The sequence below is a fragment of the Giardia intestinalis genome, chromosome 4 (assembly GCF_000002435.2).
Source record: "Giardia intestinalis strain WB C6 chromosome 4, whole genome shotgun sequence".
Classification (NCBI taxonomy): Eukaryota; Fornicata; order Diplomonadida; family Hexamitidae; genus Giardia; species Giardia duodenalis.
Window position 1 is genome coordinate 1481319 of NC_051859.1, and position 17266 is coordinate 1498584.

The 17266-nt window shown below is 55.0% G+C and overlaps 10 protein-coding genes across 10 annotated transcripts; 4 read left to right on the forward strand and 6 right to left on the reverse strand.

The window, feature by feature from the left end:
* Nucleotides 1-14: 14 nt before the first annotated feature.
* On the reverse strand, nt 15-1562 carry GL50803_0024537 (uncharacterized protein; the record flags this gene model as incomplete). The annotated part of the gene is made up of 1 exon (XM_001706072.1): nt 15-1562. One exon carries the CDS (start codon nt 1560-1562, stop codon nt 15-17), a length of 1548 nt encoding a protein of 515 aa, XP_001706124.1.
* Nucleotides 1563-1593: 31 nt separating this feature from the next.
* On the forward strand, nt 1594-2316 carry GL50803_0040007 (RNase PH-like 3'-5' exoribonuclease; the record flags this gene model as incomplete). Its single annotated transcript, XM_001706073.2, has 1 exon — nt 1594-2316. The coding sequence occupies one exon, from the start codon at nt 1594-1596 to the stop codon at nt 2314-2316; it is 723 nt and encodes a 240-aa protein (XP_001706125.2).
* A 27-nt stretch (nt 2317-2343) lies between these two features.
* GL50803_0015873 (uncharacterized protein) lies at nt 2344-5937 on the reverse strand (the record flags this gene model as incomplete). Its single annotated transcript, XM_038045836.1, has 1 exon — nt 2344-5937. One exon carries the CDS (start codon nt 5935-5937, stop codon nt 2344-2346), a length of 3594 nt encoding a protein of 1197 aa, XP_037902003.1.
* Nucleotides 5938-6225: 288 nt separating this feature from the next.
* On the forward strand, nt 6226-8355 carry GL50803_0040005 (Ankyrin repeat protein 1; the record flags this gene model as incomplete). Its single annotated transcript, XM_001706074.2, has 1 exon — nt 6226-8355. The coding sequence occupies one exon, from the start codon at nt 6226-6228 to the stop codon at nt 8353-8355; it is 2130 nt and encodes a 709-aa protein (XP_001706126.2).
* Nucleotides 8356-9335: 980 nt separating this feature from the next.
* GL50803_00d23876 (uncharacterized protein) lies at nt 9336-10475 on the forward strand (the record flags this gene model as incomplete). The annotated part of the gene is made up of 1 exon (XM_038046453.1): nt 9336-10475. The coding sequence occupies one exon, from the start codon at nt 9336-9338 to the stop codon at nt 10473-10475; it is 1140 nt and encodes a 379-aa protein (XP_037902004.1).
* Nucleotides 10476-10498: 23 nt separating this feature from the next.
* On the forward strand, nt 10499-13009 carry GL50803_00d60704 (uncharacterized protein; the record flags this gene model as incomplete). The annotated part of the gene is made up of 1 exon (XM_038046462.1): nt 10499-13009. One exon carries the CDS (start codon nt 10499-10501, stop codon nt 13007-13009), a length of 2511 nt encoding a protein of 836 aa, XP_037902005.1.
* A 7-nt stretch (nt 13010-13016) lies between these two features.
* GL50803_00101307 (Kinase, NEK) lies at nt 13017-13946 on the reverse strand (the record flags this gene model as incomplete). Its single annotated transcript, XM_001706077.1, has 1 exon — nt 13017-13946. The coding sequence occupies one exon, from the start codon at nt 13944-13946 to the stop codon at nt 13017-13019; it is 930 nt and encodes a 309-aa protein (XP_001706129.1).
* Nucleotides 13947-13950: 4 nt separating this feature from the next.
* Nucleotides 13951-14277, reverse strand: GL50803_0019223 (uncharacterized protein; the record flags this gene model as incomplete). The annotated part of the gene is made up of 1 exon (XM_001706078.1): nt 13951-14277. The coding sequence occupies one exon, from the start codon at nt 14275-14277 to the stop codon at nt 13951-13953; it is 327 nt and encodes a 108-aa protein (XP_001706130.1).
* Nucleotides 14278-14716: 439 nt separating this feature from the next.
* Nucleotides 14717-15190, reverse strand: GL50803_0060697 (uncharacterized protein; the record flags this gene model as incomplete). The annotated part of the gene is made up of 1 exon (XM_038046235.1): nt 14717-15190. The coding sequence occupies one exon, from the start codon at nt 15188-15190 to the stop codon at nt 14717-14719; it is 474 nt and encodes a 157-aa protein (XP_037902006.1).
* Nucleotides 15191-15229: 39 nt separating this feature from the next.
* Nucleotides 15230-17260, reverse strand: GL50803_0016371 (putative Nucleolar GTP-binding protein 1; the record flags this gene model as incomplete). Its single annotated transcript, XM_001706080.1, has 1 exon — nt 15230-17260. One exon carries the CDS (start codon nt 17258-17260, stop codon nt 15230-15232), a length of 2031 nt encoding a protein of 676 aa, XP_001706132.1.
* Between the last annotated feature and the right edge of the window lie 6 nt (nt 17261-17266).

Genomic DNA, 17266 nt, shown 5'->3' on the forward strand with positions numbered 1-17266 from the left:
CCATCAGAGTAAATTTACTCACTATGAGGGACGGCTGAAGCAGTGGGTGGATGGAGGCTTGCGCTTGTGGATAAAGCGCTACCAGTCACTTCCCGGTGCTTCTTCAGAGGAATATATTTGGCAGCATCCTCAATCTCGTCCTTCGTAAGAAACGTGAGATTCTGTGGTTTCTCGGGGACATCACAGCGATCACACTCCGTGAGGTGCTCAACAAAGTTCACGTCTTCGTCAACTGGATTCATCTTCGAGATCATGCGCTCAAGCTCCTGGTTCACGCGCTTGGCTTCTAAGTCGTCATCATACCCTTGTCTCAGAGTGTTGCGTAGGTTACTTCTATTGAGCTCATCCTCCCTTCGCTGAGCCTCATCAAGCTCCTTTAATCGGGCAGCATTGGCACGCTCGCGCTCTATCTCCTCTCTACGCTGCCGCTCGGCTTGTTCCTTCTGGTTTTTGATTTCGTCCGCCAAGTCTTTCGCCATCTGCCTATTGTGCTTTCGTGTCTCCTCTGCCAGTCGTGCATTTTCAGCGGCTATTTGATCGTGTAGCTTCCTTGCTATTTCCTTTTCACGCTCGCGCTCCTCTGTCTCCTTGGCCAATTGCTCGTCTTTAAGACGTTTTTGTTCTGCAGCAAAGTCATTTAGTTCAGCGAGTTTTCTAAGTCTCTCAGCTTCAGTTTCTTCCTGCCTTCCTACGGGCCCAATATAATCGTTTATCGCTGCCTTCTCCTCCTCGCGTCGCCTATCAGCCTCCTCCTTGCGCCTACGGATGTCAGCCTCGTGGTCACGTTTCTGTTGGTCGGCAAAAGCACGCTGGCGTTCCAGTTCTCGCTGAGCATACTCCTGTGCCTCTCGACGTGCAGCCTCTTGTTGTTCCTTTTCGCGTTCTAACTCGCGCTGCATAGCCTCCCGTGCAGCTTGACGTGCCTTCTCACTCGCTCTAATTGCGGCCTGGGCATCATCTTGCACCCGCTTTCTCTGCAAACGTTCAAGAGCAGCCTCGATATCAGCCAACTTTTTAGCATCATCTGCCTGTTGCTTGGCCGTCTTCTTTTCTTTGTCGCGTTCCATCTCTTCCAATAGCTTCCTCTTCGCCATATTTAGCTCATTGATGCATGTTGGACACCATGCATCCTCGCAGCGATCAACAACAATTCCAGATTTCATTGGATCATTGTGCCTGCAGTGAAGCGCCTTCTGCTCATTATAGTCTTTCATAGCAGCAAGAAGGTCCTTCTTTTCATCCAAGCTCATTGCTGCTAGTTGTGCAGTGGTGACGTAGGGTGCTGCTTTGGGCTGAATCCGAGAGCTGCCAGCAGAACCAGTGCTTGATCGAAGACAGCCTTCTTGTGGAGTCCTCTTTGCAGACGAGTTACCCACTGGAGTCATGGAGCCAGAGGGCGCCAAATCGTCCAACTTCAGATCACGCGGCTTAGCAGCTGGACTCACCACAGGTGGCTTCTCGCGGGGAGCCACAACCTTAAGCTCAGTGGAGCGGCTGATGGGATGGATGGGCTCGCTGGGAATGCTAACACCCAGGCTTCCCAGAATATCAAAGTCTGTCATTTTTTTATCGAGTTTTGCGGATCATTTTTGCATGACGGGCGGAACAGATCTTCCGCGACGCGACTGGCGAGAAAGCGAAGACGAGGTGCGGCTCCCTTCTTTGTCTTTTCACGTGAGCGACGAATACTTAGGAAGCGCTAGTGTCCAAGCTTCAGAGATATCGATTATTGCATTAGTCTCGAAACCGCTAATCAACACATTTCTAGAGGACGGACGAAAAGGGCAATTGGTTGTCATTATTCCATCGCAATATACGTCTGCCACATCATTTCTTTCTCTCTTACAGAGGATGCTTGAGTCTATGGTTCTCTTGGAGGCACTCACAGCGACTCGTGTGATACTGCGCATACTCCCGTTGTCTCTCAATGGATCGGAACTTTCATGGCTTCATCTGGCCGGCATGTTGGCCTTAGTTGATTCAGGAATTCCATTACGTTATCTCAGCACGATGGTAGGAGTTGGACTGTCATACAATAAGCACGATGCATCCCAGAAGATAGTCCTTGATCCATACGGTGGAGAAGCAGACGCAACTCTCTATGTGGAGGCAGCCATAGATTCAATAGATGTAGAATGTAAGGAAGCTCCTGCAACAAGCGTTATAGCAAACCACACAAGAAGTACAGCTCCCAAGAATATCATTAGAACAGTGGCTAATGGTCCTCTTCTTGTTTCCCACCTTGACCTGTGTATATGCAAAGCCATGAGTGCTTTAGAGCCACTTAACAGATGTATCCTACAAGCAATAGCTTAGCTACTCAACTAGGTATTAACCTCATCTTTAGATGAAGTTTCTATCGGTCATTTGTGTAAATTTGTCAATGTACCAGTGCGTCAAATTGTACTTTGCGGCAAAGGGCTGCTTTCGCAGTGCCCAGAAAACAGAGAGGCACAAAGGATTTCGCATAAATGACAGACTATCCAAATCACTAATGGTATTAAAGGAGATTGCAGAGCGAATAGTCCTTATGAGAAAACCGGCGCAATAATGCTTGAGAATAATATGCTGAGCTGGAAGACTCTCTGGGGGAAGAATAAAGTCTAGACGACCGTAAATATGTCGTATGTCATGCAGGAGGATATACGGTGGGACAAGTCCGTAGAGATCTTGAGACGGCGAAGCATAGATGCAGGTCAAGCCGTACTCACGCACTTCTGAATCCAGGTCCAGCTCTTTATCATCAAGAAAATACGGTAGCAGAAGAAGAAGCATGCGTATGCAGTAGCTTTGAAGACAGGTTAGATCGTAAATAGCCTCCTTAGTTTCTGGATTCATCTTCTCTGCGGTGCTAGAAAGCAAACTAAGCTTGAGTTGTTCTTGTGCTAGCTTCTTGTCCAACAGAATACCCAATATTGATCCTATTGCGTAAAGAAGATTGGTAACCAAAAATGGATCTTTAATACTTAGCTTACCAGACTTAAGCACGATAACTGGTTGAGGGTCTGTATACTCCTGAGTACCTGGAGTGTGTATGTTTGAGAGAACGTAGCCGTGTAATAAATGAATTAAAAGAATCAATAGAAATTTCAATCGACGAAGATTGGAAAGTAAAATACTTATATGTGAATTTTGTATGAGAAGCCCAAGTGCCTCAAAAAGGCGAAAATCAATGGTTATTTGCAGACCGATGAGCCATTGAAAGGTGGTGAAATGGGTCCCGATAGAAGGGCTTGTTTCTGCATATTGCTCAGTAAACTGGATTGGAAGATCTGCAGTGAAAATCTCAAAGATGCTCCCAGTCTGCCAGTTAGGTGGCCCGGGGTGGGCAGATGATGCTGAAGGAGATGTCTCGGAAATTGAAGGGCTGTGTCTATCTTCGTAGCGTTTATATGTGCTAAGAAGAATATAGGTTGCTTCGTAGATAGAATAATTTAGAATCAGGGTATACAACAGGCTCTCTTTGCAGTCAATAATGTTGAATATTCCATCAGCGCAACGGCCAGTGAATACAGCAAGGCTGATGAGGTAAGAAACGTCTCCATATGGTGTCCATGAAATGATGGGGTGACTATCCTCATTAGCAAAAAGGATACGATAACATAATTTGAAAGCTAACTCCCAGGAAAGACCTACTTCCCATATGTTAATATCACTGAATGAATCTGCAAAGGATTGAATCGTGAACAACATGTACAGATCAAAGAATCGCTTGTTGACACAGTCATTCAACACGGTAGCTGCTCTATCCATCAATCCGCTATTAGATAGATCTACAAATAGGCTGCGTATCTTTAAAATGGGGATTTCAGTCTTATTTATGACCGGGTTGTCTGCTGAAAGAATGCACGGAGGATCATTCATCAAGTCAAAAGTTGGTTGAGCTCGTTGTGAATGCTCCTGAAGCATAAGAGCTAGAACCTGGGGAAAGTATGTGTCCATGTCCAGATGAAAATCAACAATATACAGGAAGCTTCTGGCAAGAGATAATGTCTCAAACAATGTGCCCATGCGACACTCATGCAGAGAAGCGTTGCAGTATGAGATTATTGAATGAGATACACCGTAGCTGTGTGATACTGGTTGCTGAACATGTGTTAGGATTGCTTCTATCAAAGAGTAATCGTTGCTTTGTGTATTATAGTGTCCTCCTTCTTCGGCAATCTGGTATGGATAGGTGTTATGGTGATGTATCCGTCTGAGGCCTCTGTATCTTCTAGTTGTATCCACTGCTTTACAATCGGCATAGTATTGTCTATACAAGAGAGTTAGCATATGCTGGGCTTCTTCGTTACTTAGATAAGTATGGGAACACTCTGCCTTGCACTGATTGCTAACTGAGCGTCCAATTGCTTCAACATATCCTAGCTTTTCATTAATACTGTAGTATTCGTTTAGCTCTGATATCACCGAAACACTCTGTGACAAGGAGCTACTGGACTTGAAGCAGGAGAAATCGGGAATAAAATGTGTTACTTTTGACTTTCGTCGTCGTGATGTTGAGAATTCTCCAAATGACCGGGCTTTCCTTAGTTTGGCATCTTTTGCCACTTGGCGCAGTTCGTGTTCTTCACAGACAAGGTTTAGTGGTTGAGATTTGTAATCAGAAGTAGCTTTTCGCGAAGGAGACACAAAAGATGATGGCGACGTTTTAGCTGTCATGCTTTCAAGCTTCAGTAAAGGCTGCTTATTGATACTTGGACCCTTTTTAGGAAGAGAAAACGATCGAGAGAATAACTCACGACGCTTTTGGACTAGAGAGTCAAAGTTTAGATCTAAATCGGAGGAAGAGCTTAGTTCTGACTCACTGCTAGACAGATCCTTTGGAGGAGGTAACGCTGCATCCAGCAGTCGATATTCTACATGTCTTTTTCTTGACAATAAGCAACCTGTGGAAGAACTTTGCAAAAACCTATCTGATTGCAAGCGAGTCAGCGAAGCCTTCTCAGTCGCTACACATGTGACTGAAGATTTTGGCTGTGCTTTATTTGGCCAAACATGAGATAGTCTTTTCACATCCTTGAAAGCAGGTCCATCCAGGACGGTATCAGTGTTATCGGTTTCACTAAAGACGGGTGCAGATAACTCTCGTATGACATGTGCTGGGGCTATTTCAGAAAATGTACTGCAGCTAAGGGATGTTGCTGATTCTTCTACGTTACAAGTAAGCCTTGCTGCATTAGGATTGATACTGGATCGATTCTTTTTATAGTGCTTCATCTCATTAGCTAGTATTCGTGGCGAAAATCCACCTATTTCTAGGAAGAGCATAGCGGCATTTTGTACCCTGCGAGAGTGATAGTTCTTGGATATGATGTTACAAAGAGCGCTATGCAAAATGTCAGACCGACTCCTTTGCGCATCAAGTGCAGCACACCTAAGCTCTACTGAGGGCTTAAATATCTGTGACACTTGTGACAGGGGAGATTGCATGATAAAGGCCTCATGCTCTTTGATCTTTTCCATGTTGGTCATGTGTGTAGCAAGAATAGTAGGCGCTGTTTGTTTTGAAATAGGTTGGCAGACGATAGAACTAGGAGATCGCTCATGACATTGAGCCTGCGGGCGAAGAGTTACTCCTACGGGTGAAGCGTAAGTCTTGGGGAATACAGTCGCACGGTTAATTGGGGACGACTGTGCTGTCGGATCGATGCTATGATTTGCTTTAGATGGGCGCATTTTAATGGAGTTATACTCAGCTATGGCATCTGCTGAATATGGAACAACCGGGACACGGCCTTTTGTACTAGCTGCCAAGCGACTAGAAAAAAGATACCCGTGAGAACTGTGTTGCCTTCCATTTGATATCTCATGAGCTTTGTGTGACGAAGCTGTGGCTACAGTCGACCTGGCACAATTCAAAGGTGGCTCGTGGGCTGCATTACGCCGGGAGAGCTTCTCTTCAACCTTTACTTTAATAAAAGGCACCGGCACCATCCACTTATAGCTGGTAAATATGAAAACCAAATATGCTCTGAACACGAAGACTTAAAATGTAACTCATATTTACCAATCACAGTATAGCCATCTTACTCATTACAAGTTCTCCAATATCTTAATTGTTATTGTGTGCTATTAAGGTAAGCAGCTGCTTCACTCATCGTTCGAGAGTATGCCATTTACCAACCAAAGGACTGCTTCTTTATGCCCGCAAAAGTGCACACTGGAGCCACAAGCGGCGGGAACAGTAACTATGGCTGATGCCCCCATGTGATAACTTTAAAAATGCAGCTACCTAAGGTTTATCGGAAGTGCAAAACATGTCTAGTAGGAAATAGTCTGCTCCATTGCGTCGCCGAATCACTCACTGTACAAGGTCTGACTCCTGAAAAACTAATCTCACTAGCCAAGCGGCTAGTAAGCAAGTGCTCTGGGGTGGGTCACGCTTTGATTTCATACTATAGCGTGACTATAAAAGGTGTTAGCACAATAGAGTTTATATCTCCATATGTAGGATGGTCCATAGAAGACTATCTCATGCTTACACTATATGAGGGAAGGACCATTCCAGAGGAACAAGTATATAGATTTATGGCCGCCATCATTTGGATACTTAACCAGCTCGTGCACATATGCAGAACCTCACTTCTTATGTGGATCTTTCTTGGATACGCCAATCTATCACTAAATAATTTCTGCCTAGATGAGTTTGGAGCAATACGTTTCCGCTTAGATCTAGGTCACACGCTAAAGAACATGATACTGGTCGATGAACGACTTGCGGACTGGCCACGGATCAAAGGGAGTGAGTTAGGTGTTCATCTTAAACTGCATATAATACAGTGCATCTTACGTCTAGCGTTTCCCCTTAACAATTTAGAAATAAATGGAATTGATCCGTACTCGGGCGCATTTTCTCGAGTATTTAAAGACTCGGAACGAAGCAAGGTGTTTTGCAGTCGCATGGAGCGTTTAATTTATTTATTTCAAAAAGAAGACATAACGTTAAGTCATATATTACATACAAACTTATTCAAAACAGAATTAGAAAAGTACTGGCAATCCTTGGGCATAACAGCAGATGACGATGCATCAACGCCTCTCATCGACTCTGTGCGTGCAAACGATATACAAAAAATATACAATTTTTATGGACGGCAGGCTGGAATGATGACTTCTTCTGGTAAAACTGCACTTATGATAGCAGCTTCCAGAGGAGACACACGCGTGACCACACTCTTAGCGACACGGGAAGCTAACTACAGAGACATTTATGGAAACTATGCAACTCTGCTGGCAATCAAGAATGGATACAAAAATGTGGCGTTGCACCTTGCAGCGTATGAGTCCATGGTTCTTCAAGAGGATGGTATCACCCCGTTAATGCTTCACGTTATCGGCAAAAATCTACAAGTCCCATTTCAAGAACTGATACAGGATGCGGGGAAGCAAATGAAAAATGGATTTTCTGCTCTTATGATTGCTTCCTTGACTAATGATCTGGACTATTCAATGGTACTCGCAAAGAAAGAGGCAGGATTGTGTAACGCAGAAGGGAAGACAGCAGGAACACTAGCTAACGAGCAAGGAAATACACAAATTTCACAATTCTTGGCTCGTTATGAAATAGTAATGGGAGTTGATGGAGAAACACAGCTTCATCAAGCAGTATTAGCGGGTGATCTGCGCGCAGTGGAAGCTTATGTACATGCTGCACGTTCATATAATAAGGCTGGCTATACAGCGTTAGGATTAGCAGCAAAGTTCAATCATACTGATATCATAAAAACTCTGATTCCCCACGAAGCTGGGATGCGGTGTAAAGTTAGCTTCGAGGCATGCGGCAGGACGTTTCAGGATCCAACGGCTTTGGCCATAGCAGTCTATCATAATAACGAGCAGGCAGTGAATCTTTTAAAACGGTATGAGGCAGGATTGGGAATGAAGCCCCTCCAAACTACTGCCATGATGCTTGCAGCAGCGTGCGGATATAGCGGACTTATATCTCTTCTGCGAACTCGAGAAGAAAAGATGCAAGACACACACGGCAACACCGCGCTGATGTACGCCGTGAATAGCTCTTCCCTAGACGCAGTTTATAAACTAATGAAATACGAATCTCGAATACAAAATACAGAAGGATACACTGCACTTATGTATGCTGCCTTCCACAATAAGGTACAAATTGTTGCTGCTCTTATGAAACTGGAAGAGGGGATGATCAATGTGCAAGGCGAACCGGCTATTATCTGTGCTATCAAGGCAGAAGCTAAAGAGTGTATAAGTATACTTGTTCGAGGATCAGAGGTGTCGTATTCTAAACAGTGTATTGAAATGATTAAATCCAGTGCTACACTGACTTGCGCTATGAAGAGAGTTATGTTGAGGTATTTTAAAGAGGAGAAATTTCATTGAATACCAAACCTTTGTGATAGTTTTCTTGCCCGTTCCATGTCCATGCTTAGTACAGTTGATAGTCCTTTCCAAATGACAGGGTCGAACTCATGTTGGTAAGCAGAATCTACTTGATCATCTGATTGCTGCGTATCCGAAAAACAAATTGTTGACCTAACATATAAAGACTCATATTCGTGCTTATTAAGGTCTATTTGTAGACCATGAATTGCGTAAAGTCGTTGCTGTTCTATCTTATCTGTGTATCTTCTTATCGTAATTAATCCTTCTGCATACAATTGCGCTATATCAAAGATAGCATGCACCGTTCGAGTAAAGTCTGTTGGGCTGAGAAATACGAAGGCCAGGGGGTAGAAGCCGCGGCGCGAGAGCTCCGTGACCCGCGCGAGGAGCCCCTGCTTCCGGCGCTCCTGGAGCTCGGCGCCGCACATCGCGAGGGCCTCGTAGCGCCGCCGCTCGACGGCCTGCGCGCCGGAGGGCTCTGCCTCCCGGGGCCGCGGGGGAGCCCTGGGGGCTGCGGGCCCTGCGGTGCCGGCGGCGCACCCCGCGTACAGCGAGGCCGCGAGCTCGGGCGGGAAGCGGGCGGCGTACCCGGCCTGGAACGCGTCGGCGAGGAGGCGCAGGTCGACGCGCGGCGGGTCTGCAGGGGCCCCGGCCCGGGGGAGGAGCCGCAGCTGGCCGCGGAGGAAGCCGGCGCCCTGGTCCTCGGCCGCCCGGGCCACCCGCGCCTCCAGGCTCCGGGCAGACAGGCGCACCGTGGCGGACAGCGCGGCCTCCGTCTGCAGCATCAGGCCGACGTCCCCCCGGGGCTGGGCGGCGTAGGACTCGTAGCCGTCCCGGAGCTCGGCCAGGAGCGCCGTGACCGCCGCGTGGTCCCGGGCCTGCGCGGCCGCCTGCACCCGGGCGGAGACGCTCGCGAGGCGCGCACGGGGCTCCATCGGACGGGGCGGAATTTTGCCGGCCGGCCAAAAATTCACTCGATGGACTGCATCGGCCGCGGCGTCCTCCTCCCCCCGGGCGGGGCGTGCTCGTGCGGGGCGCTTCTGGCGGAGCTGCAGCGGGTCTGCCCCCTCCTCGCCGCCTCCCCGGGGGTCTGCGCCGCGCCCCGGGCCCTTGCGTGCTGCCACCAGCCCCCGTGCCTCGAGATCGCGCCGGCGCCGGCCACCCCGCGCAGCGCCGTCCGGGTCCCTGGGTCCGCGTGCACGGCTCCACCGCCCGCCGCAGGGCCCCCGGAGGCCGCCCCGGCCGAGAGCGTCCAGGTGACCCTCAGCGCCCAGCGCGAGTCGTTCGTGATGCAGACGATGCGGCAGGCGCACTACGGCGGCGGAGAGGCCCCCGCGAGGGCGGAGAGCGCCCGCCTGCCCGCCCCGCAGGCCTCGGACCCGAGGGAGGCCCGGCGGAGCCACGCGTCCCGCCCGCGGACGGCCGGCCCCCGCCTCCCCGCCTGCCCCGAGGAGCCCCCCGGCAGGGTCCAGTTCCGGGGCGCCCCCGAGGCCCCGCCCCTGCGCTGCGAGCCGGCCCCGCCCTCCGAGTTCAGCGACTTCGGGTGCGAGCTGCTCGCGGCGGGCCAGCCCGAGGACCGGCGGGTCTGCGGCGCCCCGTGGGTGGACGCGCAGGACCTGCTGAGCGACGGCTCCGAGCACAGCGAGTTCTACCGCCTCGTCGAGAGGGAGCTCGCGCGGCTTCCGGAGCCCGCGGCCCCGGCCCTCCCGGAGAGCGAGCCCTCGCTGGACGCGCTGCCCGTGCACGCCTCGCCCCGGGGCCCGCAGATCATCGAGCCCACGCCGGCCGCCCTGCAGGAGCCAGAGGAGCCCGCGCCCCCGCAGCCCCCCACGCCGGGCCGCTCCGACAGCGTCTCGGCAGACATCACGGAGTCGCTCCTCGTGGAGGGCCGGCCCCTGCCCGACCGCCCCCCGGGCCCGGAGCCGTCCGAGGGCAGCGCCGGGTACAGCGGAGAGGCCTTCGACAGCTCCGGCTCGCCCCGGGGCCTGACCGACGAGGCCGCGGGGTCTGCGGGCCTGGACGAGGAGGACCTGCTGGGGTCCGTCGGCGGGGACCTGCGGGCGCTGCTCATGGACAGCGGGTCCGGGTCGCTGTCTGCGGGGGCCTGGCCGGAGTGAACTCGGGAGAGCCTTTTTATTGAATGGATTCTGCGCCACTCGCCGTCGCGATCCGGGAGCACGTCCCGGGCCCGAGGCCCCCGCCGCGGCCGTCCGGGGGGCGGTCCCTCTTCGCGCAGGCCGTGGCCGCCGGGGCCGGACAGACCGGGAGGCCCTTCGCCCTCGGGCAGCCCCCGCCGCGCGCCCCGGCCCCAGCGCCGCCCCGGGGCCCCCCACCGCCCCCCGCCGCAGAGGACCCGGGCGGGCCCCTCCTCGGGTACGGGGGCGCCGCAGACCCGGAGGCCGTCCCGTTCTGCAGCGCGGCGGACATCGGGCTCCTCTGCCGGTCGACGAACCCCGCCCAGCGCGAGTACGGGCTCCGGATGCTCGCGAACGCCGTCGCGCTCCGGCGCGTCCGGGACGGCGGCGCCCCCGACCCCGTCCTCGAGGCCCTGCTCTGCCTCCCCGCCGACCCGCACGCGTGCCCCTCGTCTGCCGGCCACCTCCTCCTCCTGGGCCTGCGGGACGCCCTGGAGTCCGGGAGCCCCGGCCTCCTCGACGCCGCCCTCTCCGGCCTCGCCACGGTCTTCGTCGCCGACGAGGGCTTCCTCAGCGAGACCGTCCACGTCGGGGCCGCGCTGCTCGGGCTGACGTCCAGCTCGGTCGCCTTCCCCCTCGGCTCCCTGCTGCGGCGGCTCGTCGAGCACGGGCTCCCGGGGCTCCTGGGCCAGGCCCTCGACGCCGCCGCGCGCGCAGACGAGCGGCGCCGGGAGCGGCTCGCCCACAGCGCGTACCTGCTGGCCGAGCGCGTGCTCATCGGCTGCTGCCCCGCAGACGAGCCCCCGGAGACCGCCGCCGGCCTGCGGGCCCTCGCGGAGCGGCTCCTCGCGGCGCTCCTGGGCGAGCTCGCCGGGCTGGCGGAGACGGGGGCCTTCCTGACGACCGCCTCCCGCGTCGCCCTCCGGACGCTCTGCTACGACCACGTCCTCGACGGCCACGCGCTCGGCCGGGACGCCGTCGCCCTCCTCGTCGAGTCCCTCGAGGCGTTCGTCGGGGCGCTCCCCGGCCAGGACGAGGCGGTCCGCACAGAGCTCCTCTCGGCCGCCACGCTCCACTACCTCCTCGTCGCCCGGGTCCTGCGGGGGAGCCCCGAGCTCTGCGCCCTGCACGCGGCCGTCTCTGCGACGTGCGCCGCCGCCCTGGAGCGCCACGCCCCGGCCGCCCCCGCGGAGCTCAGCGCGCTCCTCGTCCTGCTCCGGATCCTCCGGGCCCGGGCCGCCGTCCCCCGCGCGCGCCTGGGGCTCTCGGAGGCATGCTTCCGGCGGCTGGTCGACTGGCGGGCCCCGCCCGAGGCCGGGGGCTTCGCGCTGCCCCAGGGGCCCTCCGCGGCGTTCGCCCCGTTCTACGCCCTCGCGGCCGTCCAGTGGCGCGGCCCGGGCGAGTGGGGCGCGGCGGAGGCCTGGGTCGGCTGCGTGATGGACGTCCTCGCCAGCGGGCCCCCGGTCGCGCGCTGGGCGCCCCCGGCCGTCGACGCCCACCGGCGGGCAGGCGTGCTCCCGTGCGCGGTGACCGACGCAGGGGTCGCCCTCGCGCTCCTCGTCGCGGCCCTGGCGGCCGTCTGGGGCCCCGGGCTCCCGTTTGCCGCCGGCCTCGCCGAGCGGGTCGGGGAGCGCCTGGCAGGGCTCCCGGCCGAGTTCCGGTTCGTCGTCGCGTTCCCGCTCGCCCGGCTCCTCCCCCCGCTGCCCGCTATCGAGTGCGGGCTCTACCCGAACGCGGCGCTCCTCGGGGCGCTCCGGGCCGTCACGGGCCACCCGGGCTACGACCCCGCGGCAGAGGCGCTTGCGCACGTCGACGCCCGCTGCCCGTGCCCCGCGCTCGCGGCCCTCCACGCGGCGTGCGTGCTCGCCTCGGACGGGATGCGGCGCGACGGGGCGTGGCGGCTCGCGGTCCTCCGGCTCGCGCTGCAGCGCCTGGCCGGGCTGGAGACCGCAGGGGCCGCCCGGGGCCGCGTCCTCGCGTACGGGCTCCTCTGCGTCCTCGACACGCTGACGGGCGTCTGTCGCCTCCCCCCGGACGCCGCGGCCCTCCTCGCGGAGACGCTCGCCGGGGTCCTCCGCCTCGCCCGCGCAGGCCCCGCCCCCGCCGCCGAGCTCCTCTACGCAGCGCCCGCCGGGGGGCTCCGGACGCTCGACGCCGCCGCCGGCGCGTTTGTCGAGGGCCTCCACGGGGGCGCGGCGGTGCTCCCCGAGGCCCCGCTCGTCTACCTCGCGCTCCTCCACCCGCAGCTCGTCCCGGACCCCCGCCGCCGGGCAGAGCTCTGGTCCGGGCTCGCGCTCCTGCGGCTCGACTTCGCGGCGCTCGACGGGGGCCTCCTCGCGGGGCTCTGCGAAGACGACCCCGCGCCCGTCCTCGCGTGCCTCGCGTGCTACGAGCGCCGCGCAGAGACCGCCCTGTCGCGCCGCGTCCTCGCCCGGTACGCAGAGGCCCACCGGGGGCAGAGGCCCGACCGGGTCGTCGTCGCGGCCGTCGAGGAGGCCCTCCGACCAGCGGGCTAGCGTTCACTCAATCAGGGGCACCTGACCCCAGGGCGGCCCGCAGGCCCGCGACCTCCCCCCGGAGCCGGGCGACCTCGTCCTCCAGGGCCTTGAAGCGCAGGGCCGTCGCGACCGCAGGCGCCCCGCCCTCTGCGTCGAGGAGCTCCACGAGGGCCGCGGCGGTGAGGCGGCGCTCCGGCTCCAGGACGAGGAGGTGGGCGAGGACGCCCCGGACGACGGGGTCCCCGACCGCGCCCAGGTCCGGCCGCCAGCCCGCGACGTAGACCTCCGCGGGGGCCCGCCCGGAGAGGAACGGGGGCCTGCCGCCCGCCGCGAGCTCGTAGGCGACCATCCCGAGGCTCCACATGTCCGCGGCCGGCGTGTGGCTCCCGCCCCGCAGGACCTCCGGCGCGGCGTAGACGGGGACGGCCATGGAGGCGAGCCCCCCGGGGCCCTCCCTGCAGAGCCCGAAGTCGGAGATGGCGAACTCCGCCCCGGCCTCGTCGAGGAGGACGTTCGCGGGCCGCAGGTCGCAGTGCGTGAGGGCGGGGAGCGGGGCGCCCGCGGCGTCGGTCTTCCCGGGCCGGTGGAGGTAGGCGAGCCCCGCGCCCACCTGGCGGAGGACGGCGACGACCATCTCGCGCGGGGCGAGCTGCCTTCTGCGGCGGAGGCTCCGGATGGCCCCGTCGAGGGAGCCTGCGTAGCGCCGCATCTCGACGTAGATGTAGCCCTCGTGCCGGACGACGCGCCCGTACTCGACGACGTTCGGGTGGCGGAGGCGCGGGAGGGTCCGGAGCTCGAGCTCGAGCGAGGCCTGCGCGTCGGGGGGCAGCCCGTCGGTCGGGATCTCCTTGACCGCCCTGTCGGGGGCGCTCTTCAGGCCGTAGACGGTCCCGTGGGCCCCGCTCCCGAGCTCTGCGCCCAGGTCTTCGAGGAGGGCGTCGATGGCCTCGGACATCTTTTTAATCCGCGACTGGGCGATTGGGTGGGCTCAATCGCTTGGGCTCAGATCGGGGCCTGTATAGATTCACCGAACAGATATGACAATTAGCGCACTTACTACCTAAGTTACGTCTTCCTGCAGCAGAAAAATCCAATGAGACCACCGCGCTCTTAGTAATATTAGAATTTGCGCATTTTGTCTTATCGTTATTAGAGTCAAAGATTTTTATCCTGGCACAATTATTGGATCTGTCCTTGTAGTTAGTAGTGGAAAATCCCACTCCACATGATGTTTGTGCCCATATAAACTGGATAATTAAGGCAACAAACACAAATCTGCCAAGCATTAAGGGATAAGCTGCTGCACAAAGGCCTTAGCTTAAAAGGAATGAAGTTGCTCTCCGTAAATCTCTGACTGAGAGTCTCTCTACCGCGGTCGATCATATCGCTCATTTTCGAAGGTCTGCTTTCCCTATAAATATGTTAATGATACCGTGAAAATTTAGTTTGTTGCAAAATTTGCTTTGAGAGATATGCTGGTCAGGTTCCTTATTCCTTAATTAATCTGTAGCTCAATATCGTATGAATTGCGGGTTAGTAATAAAGCTGATCAAGTGGTAAAATGCATGCATAATCAAGGGAAGCTGTTACGATAGAATCCTGAAAAAAGTGTTATTACACCGTAAGCACCCGATGAAACCAACCAAAGTAGAGAACAACTTGGCTATTTGCTAAATAAAATAGAGGGAGTTCTAAATACATTTAGGTCAGTAACGGATGGAGCTGCTACTCAGAAAAGGGTAGTGATCCCGGGCGCAAAGCTGACAACATAGCTAAAAGTAAAAACGAGGGAAACGTTATTGAAACTGTCGCCGCATACGTTATGATAATGAAGACGCCACCCCCACGTATCATGGCCATGTACTCCAGTCCGGCTATGTCGACCATGAAAATCAAGCTTCCTGTGGAGACAACGCAAAAGGTGCTTCCATTATAAAGGTAGAACCTTTTCTGTGCTTCAGGACCCTGTTGAAAACATCGAAGCAGAGCAAGGATAGATTCTTCAGAGGTCTCCCTTGGTGGCTTGATGACTGATATTCTCACATTTGTTGCGTGGTCTGCATCTGGACCTTCACTCTTTACAAGCTGCTTAGAGGTGTAAACTGGAACCTCCGTCACTATACAGAGCGATGTGAGGAATATACAATGATCCAGAAAGCTCTGGACAAACTTATTATAAACATGACTGACAGATGCCATTTTTCATTAGCCAAAAACAACAACTAATTCACAGAACCATTAGCGTCTATCACGAGCCTGGCCGGAGATCTTACCAGAAAGGAGATGCTTCTGACGTGTTACGGCCGGTTTCTTATAGTCGAAGCGGCCCTTGCCCGTGTAGTGCCTATCCTGGTAGTCAATCTTCCGCATTTGTTCAACAGATACTCCGTCTCTACGTGCCTGCTCCTCCATGCGCTCTTGGAGAGTTCGCCATTTATCCTTCATCGGTCTGTTGGGGTTCGGGAATACAGTCCTTGCCACGCTACTATTGAACTTCTGACCAGTCTTTTTCATGACAAACCTATCCAGTTTTGCACCAGCTGCTGTTCCATGGATCTGAGCTAAGCGCGGCATGGAAGAGCCCAGAAGATCCATTCCCTTGAGAGTTGCTTTTTTAATGCGGCGATTATCAGTCAGCTCGCGGTACAAAGCAAGCTTTTCGAATAACCCTTTGTCATCAAACGCGCTTTCTGCTGCGACCAGTCGCTCTTCTTCTTCCTCAAGTAGCCGGAGCTTTTCATCTATATCCTCGTCAACGGTGATAAAGTCCAGAATGTTTTTACCCTTGTAGAAATATGGAATAGCGTCATATTTCCAGTCGTCATTGCTGAGAAGCCAATTCTTTCGTTCATCAGGCTTGTAAACGCGTGCGCCTCCATTCTCCAATTCAAGAACGCGCTCGCTAATAAACCCATCTTCTATTGTGTGGGCCCGCACAGGCATATGGGCCTCTTGGAGAGCCTTAACTGATTCGGGAATATAAGTGCCTCTCTGCTTACTATCACGCTGGACGGGATTAGCAACGTACTGCCTATCAGCTAGCAGCTCCTGTTTCCTGGCTGTGAACAGCTGAGCTTCTCTAATCCGGAGAAGCTGCTCACACGCGATAGCCATGGCACGCTCAACGCCTTGCATGTTGACTGTGGAGGCTGGGATAAAGAGTGGATCACCTGATGCTGCTTGTGCAAGAATCCTCTGACGCAACTCGTCTTCTTCCTTTACCCGACCCTGGATATTCAGTGAAAGCTCTCCACCACGTGCCAAACAGTCATCGATTTCTGCCTTACTGGGATACAAGACGTCGTATAGCTTCAAAGCTTCTAGGAAGGAGACAGCGGGGGACATGGACTGGAGCAGTTGGATGTCGTCAGCAGAAAGCTGATCAGGTGTCCATGTATCTGCCTTTGAGAGCACAATTACTGTTGGCTTGTTTTGAAAGAAGAGCTTCATCGACTGAAACAGATGAACTTGTTTTTGCAGGTAGTCTCCTCCACAAGAGATATCGATAAGGAAGAGGATGGCAGCGTTTAGGTATGCCAATGCTGCGACAGCTTGGAGCTCTATGTTGTTACGCTCTTCCAGGGGGTGGTCCAGCAGACCTGGGGTATCGATTAGCTGATAGCTGAGCCCCTTATAGTCGGAGTGTCCAACAAAAAGGGACTGGGTCGTGAAATCCCAAGACTCCACCTCCACATTGGCACGGGTTAAAGCATTGAGAAAGCTAGATTTTCCAACAGAAGGGTATCCCGTGAGAAGTAGAGTGCGTGTCGACGGATCGATGGACGGCAACCTACTCATGTGCTGGCGGACCTGTTCCAGATATGCGAGATACTCGTTCTGCTTCCTTAGAAGGGAGATCATTCTTCCAAGGGCTGCACGCTTCAGAGTCTTGCACTGAAAAAGTGAATCTGCGTGCTTAAGAAGCTTTACGTAGTGCTGCCCTACCTTGTCAGTGAGATTCTTACACTGGTGAAGCTGTCCAAGGGCAATCTTGAAATGGTCCTTATCATACATAATGTTGAACCAGTAACGGTAAAATGGGTGGATCTCATCTATCTTTGGAAACTCGTCTACGATAGCACTTATCTTTTGCCCAATAGTGTTCTGGGTAAACTTTACCTTGAGCATATAAAAGGCACGGATGCGGCATATCTTCATGGTTTTTCGAATGACAGTTGGAGTCTTCCTCTGCGTCTTTGAAAGGACAATGTCAACCAGGTCTTTGCCGCTGGGTATAGACCCGATGGTCCGAAAGTCATAGATGGGCATTTGAAT